The sequence below is a fragment of the Mus musculus genome, chromosome 7 (genome assembly GCF_000001635.26).
Source record: "Mus musculus strain C57BL/6J chromosome 7, GRCm38.p6 C57BL/6J".
Classification (NCBI taxonomy): domain Eukaryota; kingdom Metazoa; phylum Chordata; class Mammalia; order Rodentia; family Muridae; genus Mus; species Mus musculus.
The window spans coordinates 101460129-101485956 of record NC_000073.6 but is presented as its reverse complement, the minus strand read 5'-3'; the positions used below and the strand labels follow the sequence as shown (position 1 = coordinate 101485956).

General features: G+C 52.2%; 1 protein-coding gene and 1 non-coding gene across 17 annotated transcripts in view; both read right to left on the bottom strand.

Moving 5' to 3' along the window:
• The window catches only part of Pde2a (phosphodiesterase 2A, cGMP-stimulated), a 91139-nt gene that overhangs the window by 26873 nt on the left and 38438 nt on the right, over positions 1–25828 (bottom strand). For 8 of the 16 annotated variants that reach the window (NR_152192.1, NR_152194.1, XM_006507525.4 and 5 more), the window contains 3 exons: positions 24416–24477; positions 4497–4586; positions 1327–1415 (listed from right to left, as the gene is read on the bottom strand). Coding sequence is in view for 11 of the 16 variants with exons in the window: in XM_006507525.4 (XP_006507588.1) it covers positions 1327–1415; positions 4497–4586; positions 24416–24477 (241 nt within the window). In the remaining 5 variants the exon portion in view is untranslated. Of the gene's footprint in view, positions 1–1326; positions 1416–4496; positions 4587–20313; positions 20521–24415; positions 24478–24789; positions 25009–25828 lie in introns of those variants that run through there. The other 8 variants (NR_152193.1, NM_001143848.2, NM_001008548.4 and 5 more) reach the window with 3 other exon arrangements.
• Positions 10514–10581, bottom strand: Mir139 (microRNA 139). Its single transcript, NR_029791.1, has one exon. It is a non-coding gene; the product is annotated as a microRNA 139 (primary transcript).

The following is a 25828-nucleotide window of genomic DNA, read 5'->3' as shown; positions in this document are numbered from 1 at the left end:
AAAGCAGGAGGTGGTGGCGCCTCCAAATGATGATGGAAGTACCACTATTGTCACCATGTCCAAAGCAAAATCCCCTAGATAGGGCCCAGGCTACAGGGGACTGTGGCTCTGCTCACTTCCTCTGAGGAGAAGTCATGAGCAGAATCTCAAAGGGAAGGTGTCTCCCACCTCCCAGAACTGTGGCAGAAAAAGGGGAAGGAAGCTGTCTGTGCTAGTGGTGGGACCACCATCCTAGAACCCAGGGTATCAAGGACCATGAGGCTGGCATTTCCAGACAGACTTCTCCCAGGACTTCTATGACTAAGAGTTGCCAGGATAGCAGCTCTGGCACTACCAAAAGAGCTGCAGGCTGGACCGAAACAGCCCAGCTTTCTGAAATTGACTTCAGTGCACTGCACCCACGATGCCTTCTGCTCCTTACCCAGTGCTCCCGTTGTCTTTAGATAACCAGGATGGGTCACCCAGACAGAGGCTGTCACTTCCCCAGCCCCACTGAGAAGTGTTTTGGGCCTCACAGCTGCCTTGTGGTCTTGAACATGTCTCTCAATGTATCCTTTCCAGCTGAACTCACTGGGCTCAGAGGTACCAGGGACCATCGGGTGCTGCGCTCTGGGTTCTGATAGTCACAGCAGACCACACACAATCATTGAATCCTCCCAACATCCCCATAAACACTGCTGTCATCACCGTGTCACCAAAAAGCAAAGCGAAACGGAATCACACGACAGAGGATGCCTGATTTCCCTAGGTTACACAGCTGGTATACAGGGAGGAGGTGGGATTTGAACTTAGGTAGTAGAGATCCAGTAACTTCTAGTCTTATGTACAGGAAGTTGTCACTGTGTGTTCCTGAAGCCCAGGTACACTGAGATCCTAAGCCCAAGCCTTATAGGTAGTGCTCATGGCCCCCTGGGGTAGGAACTGAGAGATGCTGAAGCCCCCTTCTACCCACCCCCTCCACTCCACTCTGAGAAGCTGCAACAACCCAGAAGAACTCTACGGGAGCTGGACATGGTGGATCTCATCTATAATTCCAGTGCTTGGGAGACTGAAGCAGGAGGATCACTGTAAGTTCAAACTTAGCCTGGGCTATACCGTGAGACTTTGTATTAAAAGAAAAAAAAATCTATGTAAAAGACTCTATGAAGAGAGAACCCACCCCCACTCTATACATCCCCAACATAGGAGGAGATATTACTTCGCAGTAGACCCACTTGGGCAGGGAGACTGAAGTTGGGGATGGACCAGATGATATTGGAAGGTTCCTCAACCCTGAGGCCTCTTGGCAGATGCCAGGGGGCAAAGGACAGGCCAAGAAAGACTTACCGAATTTTTCCTTCCTGTGGCAGCTCATGAGGGGGGTCCTCACACACCAGTCTGGACTCCCCATCTAGCAGGTAGGTGTAGACAGTCTCCTAGAATCAAAGGTACATGTGAGACCCTGTAGAGAGACTGTCCAGCCCTAGTCTGCTCATGGCGAGGCCATGGGGGCCTGGGATACAGAGCTTGGTGGTTTGGGAAGGGGTTCTGGGCAGGCAGAGATCCAGGAATCTGTTACTCTCCTTACCGACCACCTCAATCCAAGGTGTGAGCCAATCGCACCCAAGCCTTGAACTCCAGCTCAGGCATTTGGCAAACCATACTTGGTATGGCATGCAGGCGACACTGGCTTAGGATGCACCCTCCTTCCAATACCCCGGTGATCCAAGCCAAGAAACTATAGCCAGGGCTGTCTGCCTGTATTCTGTGGGGCTCTGGAGGGCTTCCCAGAAGAAGTAGTCTTTTAGCTATGACTGGCCGCACTTGGTGTGTGGGTGAGGCTCAGAACTGACCAGTGGAGGTAGGCCAAGTGGCACAGAGAGCAAGGAGCATTTCCGAACTGACAGTGGGGTGAGGGGGTACAGGACTGTGGGTGAGGCTGGAGGGCCTTAGAAACAGCTGGGAGCAGACGCAGGGTAAGTTCACATTTTACATCAACCATTGCCCACGGTGAGTCGGAAGCACTGGCTGGAAGCTTGTCAGATTTTTGCTTCAGCAATCTTCCCTCCCTAGATCAGTCTCAATTGCAAGCCTTGTCCTGGCAGACGCTGCTGTCTCACAAAGATCTACTTCCCAACATGGGGACTCTTAGAGGTCTTGGCCAATCCCCATGACTGTTGGATGGCCACACTCTCCTCTCCCAGGAGGCTTGGGAACCCTCTCTGCTGAGGGTGGCAGGGAGGGCTTCAGGGGGAGCTGCTGAAGGCTCTTTCCCAGGAAGTGTGGGATCCTCAGCAGACCGAGAAGCCACAACCCTGCCAACTGCTTTAGTGGCCTTTGGATATTACACAGGGGATTTCCTGCCATGACCTCCCGTGACACTGAACTGGGTTCAGTTGTCCTGACGTGAGATAGGGACTACAGACCAAGGAAGATAGAAACAGCCTCTGGGAGGGCCCAGAGCCCCTTTGGCCCCCGTGAAAGGGGGCTAAGCTTGAATTGGGTTTTGTTTCAGGTTTTTTTATTTTCGTTTTTTGAGACAAGCTTTCTCATGTTGCTCAGGTTGGCCTCGGACTCACTGTGTGGCTAAAACTGGCTGAGGATTTGTGACAGTCTGCTTTGGGATCATAATCTAGAGCCACTATGCCCAGCCTCTGAGCCAAAATCTAGGAACAAAGCCACTTCGAGAGAGCTACCCCCTCCTCGTTTACCGATCAGGAGCTCTGGGGGGTTTGGGTTTTGGCTTTTTTGGGTTTTTTTTTTTCTTTGTTTTGGTTCGAGTTGGGTTTTTTTGGTTCAGACAGGTTCAGAGCCTAGCAGGGCACTCAGTGTCTAAGAGTCTGTCCTCCCCACACAGAAAGGTGGGCAGTCTTAGGGTGGCGGGGGCAGGAGCCACCCTTCACTTCCGCATGTCCGCGCCTTCCACCCTCACACTCAGCCATCCTGGTTAAATTTAGCCGAGTTTACTGGGTAGGAGGGTTGCTTTTCGTTTCGTACACATCAGCACCATCTGCACTGGGGCTGCCTGCCACAATGGGTGCTGATGAGGAAGCCAGGTGCTGCAGCCCTCCTCCTCCTCCAAGCCCCACCTCCCAGGGCCCAGTCCTCCCCACAGTCAAGAGGAGGCTCCCCAAGACCTGGGCTCCCCAGCCCATCAATGGTCTCTTGAGTAGCGTCTCACTGCCTCTTGGACCTCAGCTGTCATCTCAGCCCTGGGCTTCAGGCTGTAGTTAGCTGGGCACCAAGCCAGTCACTCACCCCCTCCCTTCAACACACAAAACACACACACACACACACACACACACACACACACACACACACACACGCCTCAAGACTTGCAGTTGCAGGGCAGGTCCACAGTCTCTGACCTGCCAGCTTCCCTCACCCTCACCATCCAGATGTTCCTCCACCCCAGGGCAGATGTTGTCTCAGTCATAACCCTCTCCCAAAGGATTTATTTTTGGGCGCCAACACACCACCCACTTCCTACCAATTTCACGCTCAATAAAGCTCAGTCATTAGCCCTCCTCCTGGGCGCTGAACTTCTAGGAGGTTTGGGGAAGTCAGGGCTGAGGACAGGGAATAGGGGTGCATACATGCCAAGCCCCATTTGTCCCTGTCATGCTGTGTGTCCTTGGTGAAATACCCTCCCTCTCTGGGCCTCTGGAGGGTCATCCATCACTCGGAGCCAGGGACAATAGGCTCTAGTGGGGTGGGAAGACTGCATCCTGAGTTGGTCATGCTTCCTGAAGCCAAAGCTGCCTCGGCTGGTGTGTGGAGCAGGGAGAGGATGTTCAAGGGGACTTAGTTTAGACATTTCCTCCTCCAGGAAGTCTTCCATGCTTCTTATATTGATACAAAACCTGTTTTTCAAAGTTCCCTGCATCCCTCCGTCTGGCACAGCTGTGGCTCTGCTGCTCTGACTCCTACGAGCTGGCTCATCAGCCTCCTGCTTAAAGAATGAGCAATGGCGACTGGAGCTAGAAGTGCCAAGGGCAAGGGAGGAATATAACACCCCGAACAAGGCACTCAGGGTTCAGGTGACCCTGCTTGCCCCTTGACCTATCATCACATTCATAGTGTTGTGATGGGACAAGAGAGAGATTTAAAGACTGCTAACTCTCCAGCCCTGTACTTGTTTTTTTTTTTTTAAAGATTTATTATATGTAGGAGTGCTCTGTCTGCATGTACACCTGCATGCCAGACAGAAGAAGGCATTGAATTACATAGATGGCTGTAAGCCACCATGTGGTTGCTGGAAATTGAACTCACAACTTAAGGGAGAACAGTCAGTGCTCTTAACTGCTGAGCCATCTTTCCAGCCCCCAGCCTCCTCCTTTAATCCAATACTAGATTCACACATGTAGAGTGAGTCCTCTAGGGCCTCCAAGGTCTGACATCCAGGAGTTCTTGATGTCTATCCTCATTCTCTCCTGCTATACATATGTCTGTCACGGTGAGCTCAGAGCTGGACAAAGTCTGAGAGCACGGGGGAGCAGGAAGGGAAGACAGCTTACCACTTTGGGGAGCACGGCTGAGAGGGCATCCCTGGCAGCCTGTCGCAGGCCAGCAATGTCGATAACGGCGCCTAGGCTCAGCAAAGCATCCTGGAAGAAAAGAAAGAGTATAAGTGGTTCTTTCTGCCCTGGGCCCGGGGACTGTGGGGTGAGGCTTAGACACTTGAGCTTAGAGCAGCAGACTCCAGCAATATTAAGGCCAAAGACTGCCCAAGTCCCCTCACCTTGCATATGGGGAGACTGAGGCTTGGAAATGGGCCAGAGGCATAGTGAAGGGCTCACAGAGAGTTATAAAGTCAGTCAAGAGTCAACACAGGTTTCCTGTCCTTAGGACAGCAACAACTCTGGCATCTCTACATTGGGGGAACTGTGGCCATACCCCAATTTCAGCCGAGTTAGGGTGGAAAGCAGCAAGCATGGGGGTTGGGATCAGTTGAGCACAAAAGGAAGCATGGGGGTTGGGGTCAGCTGAGCACAAAAGGTAGGCACCACAGACTCAGGCCACTGCAGGCTGGGAAGGCAAAGTCAGCCTTGACTGCCTCCTAGCCTTCCCCTCCCGGGAATAGAGCTCGTCCTTGGAGAGCCGGAACTGAGACAACAAAGGTCTCTTCTTCTTGCTCTATTAACTTGGCCAGAGCCACAGGGGATCAAAGAGAAAGGTAACGGAACAGGGGAGCAAGGCCAAGGCAGAATGGTGACTCACCACCCACTCAGCTGTGCCCTCTCCCCAACCCTTGGAAGTCCTTCCTGACGTCTTCCCTGTGGGTCTTTGTGGGCCCCATTCCTATGAAGACGATGTTGAGCTGAGGCTGCCGGAGGACCCCACAGAATGCATAGAATGCTGGTAAAGACTAAACTGCTGCAAGACCAGAGTTATATTCATAGGCAGTTGTTAGCCCAAATAGGGGGTATGCAAAGTCCTCACTTTTGTAATCTGGTTAAGCCATCCTCAATTCCTCTGTGTCCCAAATACGAACAAGATGAGATTTATCCAAATGATATGCTCCTTTCAAGGTAAGAGTTAGAAAGCCAAACCTAGCATGTGGCTAAAACTGGGTAGCTCAGGGAGGCCCAGCCTAAAGCTTCTCTGTCACTAACTTCACATCCTCAGACACCCCAGAATGGAGAATTAAACTCTGTGGTCCCTGAATGGCCAGTGGTCCCAAAGGATTTTACAGGAAACTGGCATCATCTAATGGGATATTAGGGACCTCTTCCCAGCACAACCACACTGCAAAGGCTGAGGCCACTAGGTGAAGGGGTGGGGGTACTGGCTCACCTTCCCCAAGGGTGGTCAAGAATGAGCCAGATGCTACCTGACAGAAAGCCTGCCGAGGACAGTCCTGAGCTGGTGTCTGCGTGAAGCCTGGGGTTTGTCCAGGTGTCAGCTCCAAATGCCACTGCCAAGTCTCCTTGGCTACAGACACACACACACACACACACACACACACACACACACACACGTGCTGTTTTCCCAGTGGGAGGGAGAATCGCAGGCATTGCCTTCCCTGCCCTGCCCAGACCTTGCTTTGGTCTCTCCCACCTGTCAGGGTGTACTGCATCTTGGTCATGGTTGATATCTATCCACTGTGGACCCTGGAAGCAGTTGATTCCAGACAACACAATCCCTAAGTTTGCCTGCTTGCAACCCTCAGGCATCAGTGCTGCCTTTACATAGAGCCCCATATCCTTGAAGACACCCAGTATGATGTCAAACCCTTCTAGGTTCTCATGGCAACAGCTACTTTCTCATGTAGCAGACCAGAGACCCCCACATCAGCACTGTCACAGGCTTCTATGTGCTTCCAAGCCTAAGGCTAAAGACCACAGAGGGAAGATTCCATACCCAGAAAATCCCCCCCCACATTTTTTTCTTGACCCACACTCTCTAGAATGGAGCTTCAAGGACAAGGCCCCAAGTCTTGGTGTCCATGGAGTTCTATTCCTGTCTCAAGGCAGGAGGATTGCCAAGAGGGACCCAGAGAGCGTCTGACTTTGGTGACATCTGCCATGGGTGTGCTTAGGGAAATGGGAATGGCAGCCACTGCAATGCAGGAAGCCTTCCATGCAAGAGAAATTTCTGAAGCCACAGGCTGCAGTAGCTGTCTCCCCATTTGAGGGATGAAGAAACTGAGGCTCAAAGAAAAACAATGGCCCATCTGTGGTGGGCCAGAGATTACCCAAACCTCCTTATCTGAGCATATACAGCACCCAACTCCCATCTCCCACCCCAAAGGCTTAGAGAAGTCAGTGTGTCCTTTGTTCTGATTGGCCAGCTCCCCAACCTGCCCTTTGCTTTGATTGGTGGATGCCTTGAGCTGCCCTTTACTCCATTTGGTTGCTACTTGTCTGGCCTTTGTTCTGATTGATCAGTTTGCTGTGCCTTTTTAGGCCAAGGGCAAGAAAATGGCGGTGGTGGTGATGGTGGTAGAGGGAATGAGGTAAGATAGCTTGGGGAGAGTTGGGGCACCAGCAAGGAGGGGTTCTCCATCCTTGCCCGGGTAAGTAGGATGCAGACTAGTAGAGTTGAGGCTCCGGGCTTGGCAGCCATCTCTCCATCTGCTTTGGAGTCTGACCTGCTCAAGAATGAGGTGTTAGCTGTGGGAACGATTGAAGGAAACAGGCCACTCAGAGGGGCCTGTACAGCTCGCTGAAATGCCAATTGCACAAATGAACACCCACCTCTCACCCCACCACAAGGGTCTGAGAGTAACTTAACCTCCACTACACCAGCTGGGGGAGGGGAGTTACATTCGAATCCTGCCTGGGCACAGGACAGAACTGCAGCCTTGGGGGAGGGAGCAGCTGTGAAGAGGAAATGGGGCAATTTCTGAAATGGAGGCACAGTAGGGAGCCAGCCTCAAACAGTCCTAGCACCCCAGGACTCTCAAGGGAGGGAAAAACAGCCATTTTTACCCACTTGTTTGTCTGTCCTCCCTCGCCCCCTCCCAACCATGTGCCACATAGGCAGGCTGTCAAGTGTACACCTTAGCTCACACCTCCATGTAGATGGCTCATATAGGCACAGACAGAGAAATGCAGTCATACGTCCAATGAGTACAGTCAGGACTAGTATTTAGGAGTATGCAGGCAGACACACACACACACACACACACACACACACACACACACACACGGGGGTGGGGGAACATAGCACGTGTGCACATACACAAGAGTCCTTGCTCATTGTGGGTGGAGGCTGTCACATTTCCTGTCCTTGCAGCTTTTGTGAACAAACACCAGAGTAAATATCAAAATATCAGCATAACAACCAGGCAATTTCCCAGACCCCAGGGGAGAACCTGTGGCGTATAGACAAGAGCAATGATTTCCAGCCCTGTCCCAGATTGACGACAGAAGCTCCATGTGGCCTTGAACACACCCCTTTCTCTTCTGAACCTTGTTTTCCTCCTGAATGTAAAAGAGTCTTTCCACTCTGCGACACCTCTAGTTCTGTGGTTTTATGGACTAATTTGATGAGGGTGACTGGGTAGGTGGATGGAGGGATGCATGGAATGGGTGGGTGGGTAGATGAGTGAGTAATTAGGAAAATAGGTGGGTGGGTAGATGGGTGCATGACTGGATGGATGGATGGATGGATGGATGGATGGATGGATGGATGGGTTGATGGATGAGTAGATAGGCAAGTGGGTAGAAAATGAGTAGATAGAAGACTGAAAAAATGGGAAGATGGTGGGTATGTGAACAGATGAGCAGATGAGAAAAATCAATGGATAGATGGATGATTAGAGCAGTTAGATGGCAGATAGGTGGGTAGATAGGTAGGGAAAAGGGAAATGGGTGGGTGGGTGGACAAATGGGTAAAGAGATAGGAAATGGAGGGGAGGCAGGTGGGTAGGTGGGTGGGTGGGTGGGTAGGAAAATAGGTGGAGGGTCAGTGGTAGTCTGTGGACAGTAGGTGGAAGAATGGACAGAGTTCTTTTGCTCTCTGCAGCTCCCTTACCTGCGGCTCTCTACCTGCTGCTGTGGGCTGAGACTGCCATCAGCACCGCAGACAGCGCCATTCCTGTGTGCTGGTCTTTCTCCCTAGATACCATGAAAGGGGACAATGCTGTTGGAACCAGGGTTTCTCTGAAACCTGGGCGGTTGCCAGTTTTCTGAAACCTGGGCCTGAATCAGCATTTGTGTGTTCGACTGGGGAGAGCAGAGGGCCCAGATTGAATTGCTTCTAACTCCTTCCTAAGATCATATGAAACCAGAAATTTTGGTCTTCTCTCCTTTGGGGCCATCCTTAGGGACAGATGGCCTTGAGTAAGGGGTCACTGACAGAAGATGCTGTCTTATTCTGCATCTATAACCCTCCATGACTTTCCTAACTCACAAACCTGCCATCTGCTCGCCCTGCTGCTGGCACCTGGACTCCCTACAAGAAAGTAATAACATGGGACTCCAGAGTAAGAACCAAACTGTACCCTGGAACCATTTCTGCCGATCCATCTTGCTCTGTGTCTCCTCCTGGCCTGAGGTTAGGGGCTGACCTCACAGACTGGAATCTGATATCTTCCTCCAAAGGGAGATTCCCTGGGAGCTCCTCTGCCTGTCTGCTTTTTTCCATCCCTCTGGGTCAGGCTCTTCTGGTCCCTCCGAGTGCTTCTCTGCCTCTCCCCATCATACCCTAGGCGATGTCCATCTGTCACACACTGCTCTCCTGTCTTGCCATGTCATTTCCACCTCCACATCCTGGCTCTCTCTCCGGGAAGGCTTCTCTGCCCACCCTCCTTCTCTTTCCTGCATATCCCCACCCCAATCACTCCTGTCTCTCCTGCCCACTCCTCCCCCAGATCTCCAAGAAATCATCCTGAGAACATGGGGGGAGAACATCAACAGACAGAATGCAGCCATGAATAGAGGTGCCAGAAAGTGGTCACGGTAGGGAAAACCAGGAGCCTGGAGCAGATGCCACCTGCCCCCCTCTCTGTCTCCATCCTCTTGTTCTGGAGAGCAATGCACACATTTCCTAATCTTTCCTGGAGAATGGGGAGTGCATCTATCTCCATGCCCAGGGCACACCTCCATTAGCCAGAGCTAGGTTACTTAGTATAACTATTTAAGAGGACTCCTTGAAACTCAGAATAGGAAAGTCCCTAGCCCAAGCCCAAGTCCAGAAGCCCAGTTTTCCTCTCTGGCTCTTCACAGCTGCCCAGACACAAGGCAGAAAACAGAGGAAGCAGGAGAAGGTGGCTCCTTTCCCTCCCCACCGCCCACGCCTGCCACCTGCCCAAAGAGCTGTTTCTAACAGACCTGTCACCTGAAAATATTACAAGAGCTGCTTGTGTGTGCTAACACTTGCATCCACGACTTCCCAGTAGCAAGGCTGAGCTGGGCCAGAAGCAAAAGGAAAGGAAAGAGACTAGGTGATGTTGGGCAACCCAGATGCCAAGTGAGCCACCTCATAAGCCCTGAGTGACTCTGGCTATGGGGAAGGGAAGGTACCTTTCTCAGGTACTGATTGTGGTTGCAGATGTCCCTCAGTGGTTTCCAAAGTACGGCATGGCCCAGAGTCACCTGGAGGACTGTTGAAATACACAGTGCTGTCCCCACCCCAGAATTTCTGCATCAGCTGGTCTGGGAAGAGGTTGATGAATTTGCACTACCAACTCCCCAATTTCTAGCTGCTGCTGGCCTGAGACGTGCCTTTCACTCACCCCACTTTAGAGGCACAGGGGTGTAAAGACCGGGATGTAGGGAAGGTAGATCCTTTCTCCAGTGAGGGTAGCCATGGGGACAGCTGGATGCTACCCCCACATGAAGAGACTCCACAAGAAAGATCCCCAAGGAGAGGAGGCATAAGGGTGAGAAAGGAGAAAAGGAGCTGTGGCCATCGTTGAGTTGGTGACACAGGGGCACGTGGAAGGAGCCACCTGCAGCTCAAGAGCCAAGTACTACAGGAAGGGGCCCCCTTGTCCTCCTTTTCTCTCTCCCCCACCCCCTTTCTTTTGCCCACCATGCCCTCTTCCCCCTTAGCCCACCACCCTTCGAAGACTCTGGCTTCAGTTGTTACTCCAACAGGGCCGCGTCTCCAGCCTCCGAGCCACACTGGAGACACGTGCACTGTAGAATACACCTGCGCCTGTCCTGGCGCCTCCCAGGGGAACCTCCACTCCCTGAGGGGGACCCTTGGGACAACTGTTGGCTTCTCTCATCCCTTACCATAGCTGGTCCCCCCCTGGACCTCCCACTCCTCCCCAACCAGGCTGAACTTCTACCCCAGGCACTCCCACTGTACTGACCCCTTTAAAGCCATCCAGGGCCAAGTGTGGTGATAGAGAGTGGGAAGGAGGAGAAGCAGCCAGGTGGGAAGGCAGGGGTTGTTAGTCCTCTCAGACTGACAGTCTACTCTCCAGTCTAGAAGGGAAAGATTAGGGAAATGGAAAGAGGAGGGAGACAAGAGCCCAGTATCGGGAGGAGGTGATGGCCCTGGCCTGGAAGCTTTAAGATGAGTTGAGTTGGGTCAGACTTTGACTTCTCCTCACCCTACCCATCTTCAGTTGCCTCCTCCACACAGTAGGACCACTCTGTCCCCATAGCCCTCAGGTTTCTAACCAGTAAGGCCCAGCTCCCATACATGTCACCATAGTCTCCTCACAATTCCCGTCATCTTGGTTTCCTGTGGTCTCTAACCTTCCTGCCTCTGTGACCATGAGAGTTGAATTGAATACAGTGGGACAGTCACTGGGGACTGTGGTGAGTATCTGTGACTCAGAGCTGTGTCTGGGGAGATGTTTTGGCATCAAGGAAGCTTGGGTACACTGTTCCCCAGGGTGTACAAGAAAGAAGAGACTCTGGGAATCAATACCCCGAGAAAGGGTCTCGGTGAACTGGCTGGCCTCCTGCTCCGGTTTCTATGAGCCTGAATGTCTACGACCCCACCTCTCATGTGGCCTTGGAGATAGGACCAGAGCTTGACCCAGCAAGCCTAGAAGCCTCTGCAAGTCAGACATAATGGTCCACTCAGGAGAAAGGAATGTCGAGTGACTAGCTGGACCAGTGTCAGGAAGGGAAGTATGCCAAAGGAAAAGATATGGTCAGACAAGAGTGGGTGGGTGAGAGAGCCAGTGATGGTCTGCTCACTCGGACCCTCACAACTTGATGGATGCTCCTTCCCGGTGCTGTGTGTCATCACCTTGCCACACTGCCCTCTCTGGCTCCCCCATCAGGCCAGGAGCTTTTGGGGGAAAGGACAGCATCCTGATTGTCCCATAGCTCTTCTGCTCTTAGCATCATCTAGTCTCCAATGAGAGCCCAGAAATGGTGGAGGCCAGCGACCTCCTGAGCAGAGAAGTGGAGTTCCTGGAGGTCCCAGGTGGGGAGACAATGGCGGTCTCTGTATCCCAAGTCTGGCGTGATGAGAGACGTAGACAAACAGCCCACGGAATGAGAGGATGCTTTTCCCTGAGAACTTTTGACAGCATTTTCAAGGTATCTGGCAAGCCAGGAGACCTTCTGCTCTTCAGGATCATCTCCAAGTGGGAAAAGCCTAGGGTCCCAGGAAGAGCAGGTGAGCAGCACCTCTTATTCAAGGACGTCATCTACATGGGGAACACCTGTCTCCACCCCAGTCCTCCTGGGAATTCCTATGAGACCAACGTCTTTAGACCTCAGGTGTCATGACATTGGATGCCCAGTTTGGTATGGGGTGTATGGAAGGTCAGAGGAGACAAAAAAAAAAAAAAATAGCCAGGTTCTCCCCTAAAGGCATGGGGCGAGGCCCTCTCTCCTGTGGCTTTGGACTTCTCAAGTCCTGCTTTGGCCAAGGGATAGACTTGTCATCTCTCCAATGTTGGAATGGGACTGGGTGTCTCTCTCTAGGCCTGGGTGGAGCCTCTTGTCTCCCGCTCTTCCATTGTCCCCTTCCCTCCTGTGCCCACAATAGATAATAAATGCTAAATGGCACTGACTTGACACAGGGCGATGTATGGCTTACAGAAGGGCAGGAAGGGAGGGCTGACCAGGGGTGCTGGGCAGAGAACTAAGTGTCCCATGGTACCTGCCTGGTGGTTGGTCCTGAGTGTCCCCAGCCCTCCCAGTACCTCCCCAGGGACCTCTGTGTCTGCTTGTCTTGGTGTGTCTCTTTGGTGTATGTCGATTCCACAGCCTCATGTTGCTTCCTCCTCTGACTGTATTTGGCTCCATCCTCACAACTTGGCTCGTCCCAACTGTTCCCCAAATCCCAGGAGAATGGGAGTATGAGACATACAGGGACAGAGACCAATTCAGAAACAAGGAAACACGTGAGAGTCAGAAGGGGATAGGAGACAGGACTGTCGAGGCCAGGACCAGCCGGGGAAGACCCCCAACATACAAGGAAACCCTTTAAGGAAACCTAGGGAGGAGAGATTCCTCCTCTACGCTGACTCCTGCCCTTCTTTTCACTCTCTCTGCCCCTGCTGGAATGTGTGAGCACTTTTATTGTTCCTAAAAATAGCCCTTCTTTACTGGGGGGGGGGGGGTGCCGGGGGGGCTGGTGTGAGGAATCTTCTGGAGAGGGTTCATCTCAGGCATGCTCCTGTCTTTGTGTTTCTCTCTGGGCTCCCTCACCCTGTGCAGCACTTTGCTAAAACATAAGTGTGACCCACGAGTTCCCACTCCCCTGTGGAGTGGCCCTGTTCCCTGTTCCTCTGAGGTCTGGGTTCCTAGATTGGGAGGAGCTGTTGGCAACTTTCCCATGGCAGCTCCAGAGCAGCATCCAGAGCAGAGGACACTGACGTTTTGAGTTATTTCTCTGCCCAGTCTCTTCAAACTCAGGCCTTTGCTCAATGGGTGACTTTCACCCATGACCCTCTTTATCCCTTTCAGATTGGCACTCTTGTCCCCCCATTTCCTACACCCCAGTATCCTCTCTTCTCTTGTGACCTTTCAGGCCCAGCCCTGGCCTGGTTCAGGAGCCTGTCTGGTTCCCTGGCTCTCATCTCTATCTCTTCTCTCCCTGCTCCTTACATATAGCAGGGCAGGGGCTAGGCCTCAGGGACCCAGCACATCCTCCAGGGAACCATGAAGTTGCTGGGGAAACCTTGTAGGCTCCGGGGGCCCCATGTATTGCATCTGTACTCTTATTATCCCCTCCAGGTCTCCACACCCCCATCCTATTTTCATTTGTTCTAGATCCCAAGTGTCATTGTCTCTCTCAATCTCCAAGGGACTCACCTCCTCCCTACCTCCATTTTTCAGCTGAGAGAACCAATCCCCAGAGAGAGGCACAGCAGAAACTGGCCAGGACCTTCGTCACTGTGCATTGATGTACAGGATCCCAGCTGGTGGGGTTCCAGGGACAAAAGCAGGCTCTTCATGCACTCATCCAGCCCCACCCAGCAGCAGGCTGGCATCCAAAGCTATTTATTTGCCTTTGGAGGGCCCAGAAGCTAGAGAACAAACATCCGGATTCTGCAGAAATTCTCCCACTCTCCCTCCTCATATCCTCAGGGCCTGGAAGCTGGGGCCAGACATACATGTACACACACACACACACACACACACACACACACACACACACACACACACACACACACATGCTTACACAGTTCCATACACACCAGAGTTGGGTGAGCCAGGGGTCTCTGAAAGACAATACCCTCCTCCCAGAGCCTCAGACCCTCTGGGTAATGCAAAACAAGTTTTATTTTGCAAAGGAGACTCTTAACAGCATTTGAGACTATTTTCTTGTTGTGAAACTCTGGGTACATTCATCAGAACTGGCTTTTTTTTTACCCCTCATTCTTTGGAGAGCTGGGAGCTCTTACTTTACTGGTGACCTAAACACATGCCATCCATAATAGTGTGTCCCTAAGGACCATCACATGACCATAGCGGAATATGTCCCTTGGGTCATGAGAGAAACATCTGTGGTGTGAAAGTATGTGGTCTATGCTTCTGTGGAAAACTGTAGAAGAGCAAAGTGCATGTATCCATGTATCCGCTGTATCCATGTGGCCCTATGTGTATCTTTAAGGTTGACTGAGTCTGCTATGTTCATGAGTGTGTGGCTGTCTGGGAGATCATGAATGCCCTGGTGTCTGGTCCTGTGTCTAAATGAGCATATAAGTCTGTCGCTGAGTGTTGGCATCTCCAGAGTCAGAGTCTCTGCCATGTGCACGGCTCCCCTCCTCCATCGCCTTCCTGAGAGCAGGACCCACCTCTCTGCTCCAGCACATGCCACACGTGCTCAACAGATCTTAAAAAGCAACAACAAAACAGCCACACAACCAACCAACCAAACATCCTCCCTGGCTTCAATGGTCTGATCAGCAAACAGTACCTTCCCCAGAGCTAGAATCTACCAAGGTTTGTCTCAGTGGACTGTAGGTGGCTGGACCACCTTTGGGCAAGTCGAGAAAGGCAAGTCTGCATGAGGAGAGAGGGCCCCAGTTCCAGTCTCAGCTCCTCTGGAGGCCAAGAGATAATATGTATGGCTAAGATGCACTGACCTTGGAGAAAACAAGCAAATTGCAGGCCCTTTTCTCCCTGTCCCACCTCCAGGACAGCCTGGGGACTAGAGGGACTCTGACTTGAATTAGAATGCTACATTTTAGATGAGGCCTGCAGGACAACCCTCCCTCCATTCCCTAACTCCTAGGACTCTCCCACCTTGACCCAACATTGAACCCTCCATCTCCATGGCCCAGGAAGAATGTCCTACAGGAGCCATGAGGGGCACGAATTGCAGCTGAGATACTGGGCCCATTTAGCCCAGCCTGGGGGCTCTGAGACAGCTCAACCCAACTCTCATGTACTAGGAAGCAGGCCCAGAGTCAGGTAGAAACTCAACTAGGGACACCAGTGTGTATGTGGGAGGGTCAGGAACAGACTCCTGTATCATAGCCTCTAGCTAGGTTTTGGATGACCCAAGCTTTGGACTCTGTTGATTCCTAAAAGAAACTAAAGGAGTAGTCAGGGTCCTGGGACAAGCAGTGGACACCTATGTCCTCAGCTGTTTGTATGAGTCTCCTACCCTTCCCCGCTTTCCCCAGCAGGTCCAGATCCCCTACTGGTGTGATTAACCAAATTATGTTTTTTTTTCTTTCCTTCCATGAGCAAATTGCATCGGTCTTAATTGAATGAGGCCTCAGGAACCTGTGCTGGAGGCTCATGGGCTGGTGAGTACAGCAGGAGTCTGGAAGAAAGGAATGCAGGAACAAATAAAAGCCACAACGCTGAGCCAGGGACAGGAAAAAGTGAACAGGGAAAGACAAAAGGGCTGAGGGCATGAGAGCACATCTCTCACAGGTGCTCCCTTGGGTGCTCCCATCAGCTCCCTTGAAGGTCCAGGTTTGAGGGAGACGTGCCCCCAAGAGGCAGAACCTTTACCTGGTATGGGAGATTACTTCCTATAATCCCATCAACAGCCTTATGTGGTACTTGGGGGAAACTGAGGCTCAACAAATAAAATGGTGAGCTTCAGTGAGAACCTACAGCACTGCCTTTGGTGGGTGTGGTCAGCTTCTGAAGCCTTCTACCAGGGTGAGGTAGCCTCTCCTGTGATTCCTTCCCGGGTATCTGGAGCAGGGAGGGCTCCTCTCACCTGGTCACAGACACTATTTCTATTCCAGTTGAGAATGTCTTTTGTCCATACTACAATGTCATCTATCCCCCATCTCCGACGTCAGCAAGTATGACTGCGACTGACCCCAGACACAGTCACTCACAAAGCATCTCCAGTCCCTCTCACTCCCACAGAGTTATGCCCTGTGCCACACACATCACCCCAAGATATCACACATGGACACAAATCACTGCGACCTTCTCACAGCAGGTCCCACACAGTCATTGACACAGGGTCGCTCCAGTGTCCACAGTGTCCCACCTTGACTGTCACACAGTGATTCATTCCTGTCACCTCCGCTGGGGATGTCTCACATTCTCTGTGTCACACATCACATCGGGCCAGTGTTGCACCCTGTCACGGCTCTAGGATAGGTTTCCATGCTGGCTCTGTGCCACACTGTTTCATTTCATTGCCACCTCAGGGCCTCTCAGCCCCCCCCCCAAATAAATAAAAGAATAAATAAAGGAATAAGTGTGATTTGAAAGTAGCAGGGGGAACACTGGGTAGAAGGGTTGAAAAGGGCAAGACAGAATCTAAGTTAAATGAAATAAAATAAAAATGTTTCAGCATAATGACCCACATAATGAGAGGAAAATACTTGCAAATTTTGTATCTAGTAAAGATTTACCACATAAGGAAATCCCGTGACCCAAAAGACACAGAAAGCAAACAATCCAACCTAAAGCATAAACAAAGGACTTGAGTAGACGTTTCCCTAGAGAAGACACACACTAGATACACAGAGGCTGGCTGTGTGGAAGGATGCGCAACACCTCTAATTGTGTAGAAAAGAAAATCAAAGCTACAGCGAGAGGCCACGTCACACCCATCCTAAAGGCTGTTACCAGAGAAATCAGAAAAGAGCCTGGACTGGCTAAGGTGTGGAGAGACAGACACCCTTATATACCGTGGGGAGGACCAGAAACTGATGCAGGGAGACATGATGTGGCTATTCCTAAAACCAATAACACAGCCAAGCATGCTAGTGCACACCTGTAACTCCAGGACCCAGTGGGCCAAGGCAAGAAGATCACGCATTCAAGGCCATTCAGGGACAAATGGCAATGCAAACAGGCCTGCAAACAGGTTGGTGCTTGCCACCAACCCTAAGTTGATTCCTGGCATCCACATGGCAGAGGAGAGAATTGACTCCTGCAAGCTGTCTTCTGACCTCCATGTGTGTGCTATGGTGTATATGCGCACACACAAGCACAAGTACACATGCACACACACTAAATAAAAGGTAATTCTTTTTTTAAAAAAAGAAACTAAAAAAAAAGAAAAAGAAAAAGAAACCATATGAATCAAATGTGGATCTTTACTACATGGTCCAGCAAGAGTATTACTGCTATATAGCTAAGGTCATCGAGGGCAGAGTATTGAAGGGATCTTTGCACAACCGTGTTCAGAGGAGCCATATCACAGCACCTAGACAGTGGAAAATGACACGAGTGGCCATAAGTGGGCAAACAGACAAGCAAGAAGGTATGCACTGGAATCAGTTGGCCATAAGAGGAAGAAAGCCTTGTCACGTGTTCCAACACGGATGGACCTCTAGGACAATATGTTCAGCGAGAGAAAGCCAGTTGCCCAAAAGACAAACACTGCATGATTCCAATTAGATGAGGCCCCCAGAGACTAGATAGAAAGTGGCAGGAGCTTGCCAGGAGCTGGGGCGGGCAGAAGGCTTTTCCACAGGTAGAGTTTGTTTGGGAAATAGAAAGAGTTTGGAGCTTGTTTCAGAAACAATGTAAGCAATTTTGTTGTTTGTTAGTTAGTTAGTTTGTTTGTTTGTTGAGACGGGGTTTCTCTGGGTAGCCCTGACTGCCCTGGAACTTGCTCTGCAGACCAAGCTGGCCTGGAATTCAGAGATGTACCTTCCTTTGCCTCCCCAGTGTGAATATGTTTAAGGACAGAAAACTTCCCTGTGCATATTTTACTGCAATGAAATGGTTTTTCAACTTAAGAAAATTGAAAACAAAAATGAAGAGGGGCTACAAAGTTGATGAGAGTAAACGTGAGCTGCACATGACTAAGTGGTGACCACTGGGTGACTGGACAGTGTGCTGTATTCTTCTTTATGGTATTGTGCTTAAAGCATTTTATTTGGAGGCAGGTATAGTGGTAAATACACTTAATCCCAGCACTCAGGAAGAAGAGACATAGGCTGGAGAACCCGTGTAAGATTGAGGCCAGCCTGGTCTACATTGTGAGTTCCAGGTCAGCCTGGTCTACATTGTGAGTTCCAGGCCAGCCATGGCTACATAATGAGATCCTGTCTCAAAAAAAAAAAAAGAACAAAATTTAAAAGTTCCACAAGAAAAATGTCTCCTCTTCCTCGACCCTGCCTTCCGTTTAGCAACCCCATCCCTCCTCTGCATAGCTGAGTCTCAGTGTTCACGCCAGCATGCAGAGCCTGCATGGAAGTCAGAGTTAGCCTCGGGTGTCTTCACCAACCACTCTCCACATTAGCTCTTCTACCAGGGTCTCTTACTGACCGTGGCCCTGGGCCCTCGTTCAGCCTGGCTGTCTGGTGAGCAAGCCCCAGCGTTTCTCCTGTCTGCCTTCCCAGGAACAACATCACAGATGCAGGCTGCCATACCTTTTTTTTTTTTTTTTCCCAGTGTGGAAGGATCAAATGTAGATCCTCATACTGGTTAAGCACTTTGCCAGCTACGCTGTCTTGCCAGCCCACTTCAGGGATTCTTATTATCCTCTCACGCCCATACGATGACAGTCTCTGCCTTCTCTCTCACCTCCAAAGTCATCAATGCATTCAATCATTTCAGCCTACAGCCCTCTCAAAGGCTTGTTTCAGGAGACTCCCAGGGCCTCCCCTGCTGGGCCACTCCACTCACCACACAGCATACAGCACTTGGGCATCTTTCCAACTGCCTCTTGTACTGTTCCACTTCCCTGCCTCCTCCCACAGCATGGTCACACTCAGCATTGAGGGTTCACATTTCATTTTGTCATGACCGTTACACATCACACATGCAACACCAGGCTGAGGGCTGCATGCATCATAATCATTTTCACACACTTGATGTCACCTCCTGTCACATCCTTATTCACACATTCGGCTTTATCATATCATATTCTTGGGGCACACACTGGGCCTCACGGCCACAAGCTCAGGACCACACCTATTACCACACAGTGTCATTTCCTCAGGTTTATGTATTTGATTCTCATGATGTCACACCTGTTATGTACCCATCATTATCCTCGGAGTCATACACAAGGTCTCACACACTTAGTATCTCAGAGTGCCACACAATGAGTACTCAGCGACTCATTCGCTCTCTACACAGAATCCCATGATCGATCACGTCCATATACTTAGTAATATCACATGTCACAGATCCAATGTCCACACCCCTTAGAATACCCATTGTCCCACCACCTATGTCTCAGTGTCACCGAAGCAGCACCCACACCCACCCCTTTGCTGGGCATAGTCACAGAGCTGCTGCCTCGTGTCAACACTGTTTCCTGTTGTTGTGCTCGGAGACCTCAGCTAAGGCATGTTCCTTCAGAGGTTTCCTGTTGTCAGGGTCCAGTCGGGCTGGGCCCTGTCTGGGACATACAGCTTGTAGCCAGTCAGCGAACACTTTGGGCTCCTGCTTATTCTATGTGGTCTCATGGGACTTTTCCTGGACTCCCCTTAACATACTCAAATTGTCCTAGTGCCTGGGCTTGGGCTGGTCCCATGAGATGGGCACAGGAGATACTCACTAGGTACCACATAGGCACCGTTGATAGAGTGCCTAGCCCTGTGCTTCCTAGTGAGACTCCTGACAGGCTACAACAAACATTGTCTGATTGACTTTAGACAAGACCAGCAGGTCTTAGTCTGGAAGCCTGACAGAGGAAGGAGAAGGAGGGCAGATGACAAAAGGTCAGAAGGTCAGAGAGTTAGAAAAGCTGTCCTAGAGGAAGCCACCCCTAAGGAAGGCCCCAAGATCTGGGAAATGGGGTAGAAGAAAAAGAAAAGGCTTAGAGTTGAGGAACCAGACAGGAGCAAAGTGTCTTAGAGACAGACAGGAACCTGGCAGCATCAGGGCTGACAAGGATGAAGACAGGATGAGAGAGCAGAGGTCGGTCTGTGGAATTTAGAGAAAACAGGTCCCTCCCTCCCAGGCCAGCACGGTTCTGATTCAGGCTCCAGTCAGGGAACTCAGGGTACGGCCCCCTCCTTCCTGGCTTTTCCTACGGCCCTACAGATTGTCCCTCCTGCTTGCCAAGGCCCCTCACCTCTTGCCCGGGCCAACCTGCAGGAAGGACACAAGGAGGCCAACGCACACGCTCCCCACACGGCCTGAGATAAATATTTCCCGGGAAACGGAACTTGTTCTCAGAGTGTTTACAGCCAAGGGCCAAGCAGGACAGAGCGGGGGAGGGGACAGTGTTCCGCTCGCTCTCATGCTCATGCCTGGCCCCTAGCATCTGCCCCAACACCCCCGTGGACCTGCTGTGTGTCTCTCAGCCATTCCCGTTGTTTCTCTGAGCCTAAGCTTGCCCCCAGCCTGGCCTTATCTCGGCTTTCATCTTCTTCCTCTGACACCTCTTCCTTCTGACTGTGCTTTTCTGATGGAAGGACCTGCCTGTGGGGCCATTCCCACTGTTTTCTCACCAGTCGGGGTGTGGACAGATGGATGGGCAGACAGAGAGACAGGCTAGGGTGACAGCTGAGACCTCTTCTCTGGTCCCAAGGCTCTTTATGCCCCAGGCCTGTGCAGCCTGACAGGTGGGCACACACAGATGGCAGGGCCTTGGAGCCCCCATGGATGCCAGATGCTATAGCTGACTTGTTGGCAGTCGCTCCTTCAGGGGCCACAGGGCAGCACTGAGGCCACTTGCTACTGATGTGAGATTTCAGGATGCAGCAGGAACAGCTGGCAGGAGGAGTGCTTGATCGGGAATGCTCAACTAGGCCCGGCAAATGGCTTCACTGTGGCCCTTCAGGCTCACCCCAGTGCCCAGGACCTATGCTCCACTGACCTGCAGTCCTGTCCCATTGCTCATCTGAGCTCACTCAAGCCTTGCTCCTCCACAGCACCAGCCTTGCTTTGCATGGCTCCCAGATCTGCCCACAGTGAACCAGTGAGCCAGTGCATGAGCCCCTTCTCCACCATGGAGCGTTTACTTCACACTCTAGCTCTCAAACCACACCTTCCCACCTCCTGGGGACCCTTAGGGCTGAGTTTCAGATACTTCTATCTGGGTGTTCCTGGTCCTTGGTACCCTTCATTGGTTCTGTTGGGAGCTGACCCCGTGGATTCTGGCAACCCAGCTGATCTCTGGTCTTGACTCTCTCCATCCTTTATGTCTTTGTGAAGTCTCTCAGAAGCCTCCATGACTGCCCTAATCCACCGACTGAGCCTCCTTCTTACCTACTCTAACCCTATACACGGGTATGCTCATCCATGAGAGAAGTCTTTGTTAAGCAACTACTGTGTACCAGGCCCCACTGACTCTGTGTGATGTAACAAGTTGTCCAATGCCCGTGCAGGGAGACATAGAGCTGTGAGTGCCCAGGGAGGCGCGAAGATGAGGTGGGAAACGTCTCACGTTTAACCCGGAGGAGTCAGTATGAGCTAGCGAGGCATGCGGCTGGGGGGACTGAAGATGGAGCAAAGCCACCGGACTGAAGCACTGACTGTTCAAGAACAATAAGTGGATGTGAGAGAACCCAGTGGGCCTGGGGAGCAGTGCCATGCCAAGGGATATAGTCTTGATTTTCTCCAAAGGCAGCCACGGAGGTGCAGCGGCTGGACCGTGCGTGCACTGGGGAGCTTGGTATCGGCAGCTGTGCATTTGTTCCATGCCTGCCTTGTCTCCTGCACCTGCTGCTGTCTTCACCCTGGCTGGAGCTCCCAGGACCCCATCTAGTCCCTGGTCCCAGCTCGGAGATGTTAGCTTGGTGTGCTTAGTTCACCAACCTGAACTGTCTCTACTGAGTATGATGTCGTCCCAGGGTCTGGATCTCAGGATTAGCCGGAAAGGCCCCTCCCTCCCACTGGCCAGAGGCCAGGGAGCCATCCCTAAAGAGTATGCTGAGCCAGTACCTGCTGGGTAGAAGCTGCTGACAGCATGGTGACTATTGCTGCTACCAAGCCAGTGCCAGAAGAATGTCCTGAGCCCACAGAACTTTACAAGCCTCATTTCAGTCCTACTGTGTGCACTGCCTTGTGTGTGTGCTAGGGCCGGGGGATAATTTCGTCCCAACTATACAGATCACTGAGCAAGAAAGCTCTTCCTATAACCTGCTGTGGCACAGGCCTGGGTCTGGGCCTCACATGAACCCTGCAGCTTCTCTCAGGCTTATGCTGATAACGATGCATTTCTGTCCCAGTGACAGTGGGAGATCTTTTTTGTTTGTTTGGGCTTTTTTGTCGTTGCTTACTTGTTTAGTGTTATTTTGGGTTTTGAAGACAAAGTACTTTGTATCCCAAGCTGACCACTGAGCCTGATGTGTGCAGTGCTCAGGATGGAACCCAGGGCCTTTGTTCTACTAAGCGCGCCGACCTGAACTTTATCCATCGGGAGATCTCATCTCTGCTTACAGAGGAGGAACATGGGTTCAGGATGGCTGCATGGCAGACCCAGACCAGAGCAGGTTCTCCCAGATGGCAGAGCTGATGATGACCATCCTTGGAGATGAGTGAAGGGTTGTGGGTAGAACAGAGCTGAGACAGCCCCAGTCTGAAATCCTTAATCAGAGTGAGAGGGAAACAGGACCCAACAGGAAAGGGAGAGAGATGACAGCAGAGAACAAAGGCTTGCTCAGGGGAGGCCTCATGGAGAGGATGCTACTGGTGGAATGGGGAAGGGACCGGATGTGAATTGCAGACAGGAGGGCTAATGGGTGAGGAACAGAGTCTGCACACAGAGACACAGAACCTGGAGCCAGGCTCCTTCAGCCTCCACAACCCTAGAGGGTCTCAGCTTCTCCAAATCCCTCCCCTTGTGGCTTCCTGGGCTGGTGACAAATGCAGTCTTCTCTGGCGGGTGGCCGAGGCTGCTGAGACACTGCTGGCTCCCAGGAACACCATCTGTCCCAGCTCTGGTGGGAGCTCCCACCCATGGGGAATGCCACGGCAATAAATAAATTAATAATGACGCTCCAGTCCCTCCCCCTTCCCTTGGCCAGCGCCTAGCATCAGAACCCAGTCCCACTGCAAGGCCTCATGCTACAGTAGGAAAGCCATGTTGAGCCCCTGCCCCAAACCCTGGTGGACATCTCTTTCTCAACTTAATGAATGGACAGGAAGGCATCTAGCCTCAGCTCTACCCTGACCCACCCCCAGCACCCGCTCTGAGTCTTGACTTCCCCCAAACACAGCTGTCCTTAGCTTATGCTAAGAGCTGTACAGGGCACGTGCTCACAGGGCTTGGCACCACGGGGCTGACACTGGCAACACTGTCTTCCCCTCAGGTTTCTTGGGCACAGTGGCAGACACAGGAACCAGTGCACATGCACGCACACGCACGCGCACACACACACCACTCTGTTTCAATCTTCCAGACCCACAGTTTACCCCCATTGTTGTTACCCGTTGAACATGGAAGGTTAAATCAAGGCACCCTCCCCCCCAAAAGACAGTTGGAACTGGGCTGGTGTCTCTCCATCAGTGGAGGTAGGGAATGAGAAACACAGATTCCAGGCTTAGGGAGCTCGTAGTGCAGGGGCAAGCCAGGCATACACTGAGAGTCACAGTATGAAGAAAGCAGGGTTCTTACGGCACACAGTGGGCAAAGACAACAGGTTGCCCTAGCACCCAACCGCCAGGTGGGAGAGCTCAGAGGAGGAGGCGTGAGCCGGCTGGGGCTGGAGTTGATGGAGAGTGGGAGGAGGTTATCCTGGAGGAGGGGGGCTAGTGCAGAACCCAGGACTGTTCAGGATGTCAGCAGCAGGTGTTTGGTGAAGCAAGAACGGACGGGGGAGATTGTGGTCGGCCGGGGCTTTGGAAGGTCAGGAGGATGGGGACCATGGAGAGTGTGTGAGTAGACAGGTTCAAATTTGGGTGTTAGAAAGATCCTTTCAGCAATCACGGTGAAGGTGGGGACAATTGGGAGCAAGCAGCCAATGCGTGTCGGGGGCACGGCCAGTGCAGGGGTGGGGATGGGAGAGGAGCTCTGCAGTGGACAAGGACTCGGAAGGACATGGAGAACCAGAGAGGAGTCAGAAGTGGCTTCCAGCTCAGGTGAGGACAGAGAGCCTGACCCCAAGCTGGGCATGGAGTAAGAAGATGGGTCTTGGCGTGTGTGCCCTTAGGCTGGAGAGGGTGAGCGGGGGGTGCAGCTCCAGCCTCCAAATCCTGCACCCCACCCCCGGTGCCCACTGAGCTCTCACCTCCAGTCGGTCGTCTCTACTCCCTGGGGGTTCTGGCTTCTGTGCAAGGGGGTCCTGGCTGGCTGCAGAGACAAGAAGGCCAAGGGCTGAGGCCTACCAGGCCTTCTCCCATTCTCCCCAGTCTGCCCTCCCTGCTTGTGCCCGGCTCTCCCTGCAACACCCTTCTTGATCCCTGGGCACCTCTGTCTGCTTTTTCTCAACTCTGAGAACAGAGACACATTTTGCCTTTTTGCCTAGAGTTCCCAAGTTATAGAAATGAACACAGTTCTACTCATCCTGAGGTCCCTCCACTTCTACTTCTCTCTCCAGGAAACTTTCTCAGGCCTTCCTAAACCTCAGTTTCCTTATCTGTAAAATGGAATCAGAACACCCACCTGAAGTAGTCAGTGACTCTCCAGAGTGGGCTGGGCCTTGGCGCTCAAAGTCCAGAGATGCTGAAAATCCCAAGAGCTTGTGACGTGTGTGCAAACAGCTATCACCAATCTGGCACTGAGACCTCTGGGCCTCAACTGGACCTCCACCCAGTTCTCCCAGCGCCACCTCCACCACCCCCAGAGTGCTGCTAACAGTGCTGCTTCAGGCCTGACAGACCAGCGACCTGCTCACTGATTCTCAGAGGTCCACCACTCGGCAACTTGGAGAAGCCCCAGCTTCTCTGGCAAGCACTGTCCTGGGCCAGCTGCAGACTCCTGCCCCTCCCCCCCCCCCACCTCCCCACCTCCCAAGCATGTCCCAGCATCGGACAGGCGGTGGGATATTCTGAGCCTGGCTTCATTCCCGTCAGCTGCTGGCCTCCATGCCAGCCTGGCGAGGGTGCAGGGACTGATTTGATTTGGCAGCTTCGGAAGCCTGTGGTGGGGACAGGGTGGGGAGAGGGGGAGGGGGACAAAACACCCATCCCCGAAAGGAAATAAACAGCCTGAGGCGCTCGCTCTGTAGGATGGGGGAGACACAGTCTGGCATGGGGAAGAGCTAAGTTCCCTGCCTGGCATCCCTCTCTTCCCCACCCAGGCACTGGACACCTGCCTGTGGCTATAGGAGTCTCTGGCCCTCATGGGGGTAATGGGGGAGGTGACAGTGGCTGCACCTGGTATGTGGATGCTTATGGAGTGACTGTGTCAGGTGTCTGTTTGTCTCACATGTCCCCTATGTCCGGTGGGGTTTCCTGGTTTGCTACATGTTCGGCTAGTCCTGAGTGTCACTCAGGTGTCTGTGTGCAGAGTGACAGTCTAGGAGTGGCTATCTCCCCAGACAAGTGTAGCTGAGTGGTTAGACCTCTACAGGGATCCGATCATAACCCAGGGCACGACAAGGTCACCTGTGCTAGCTGCTATAGGGGCTGGCATTTGTTGGCTCCAGTCTGTCCCTTCCCTGTGTGCAATGACCCTGCTAACTCTGCCTTGTCCTGCAGAG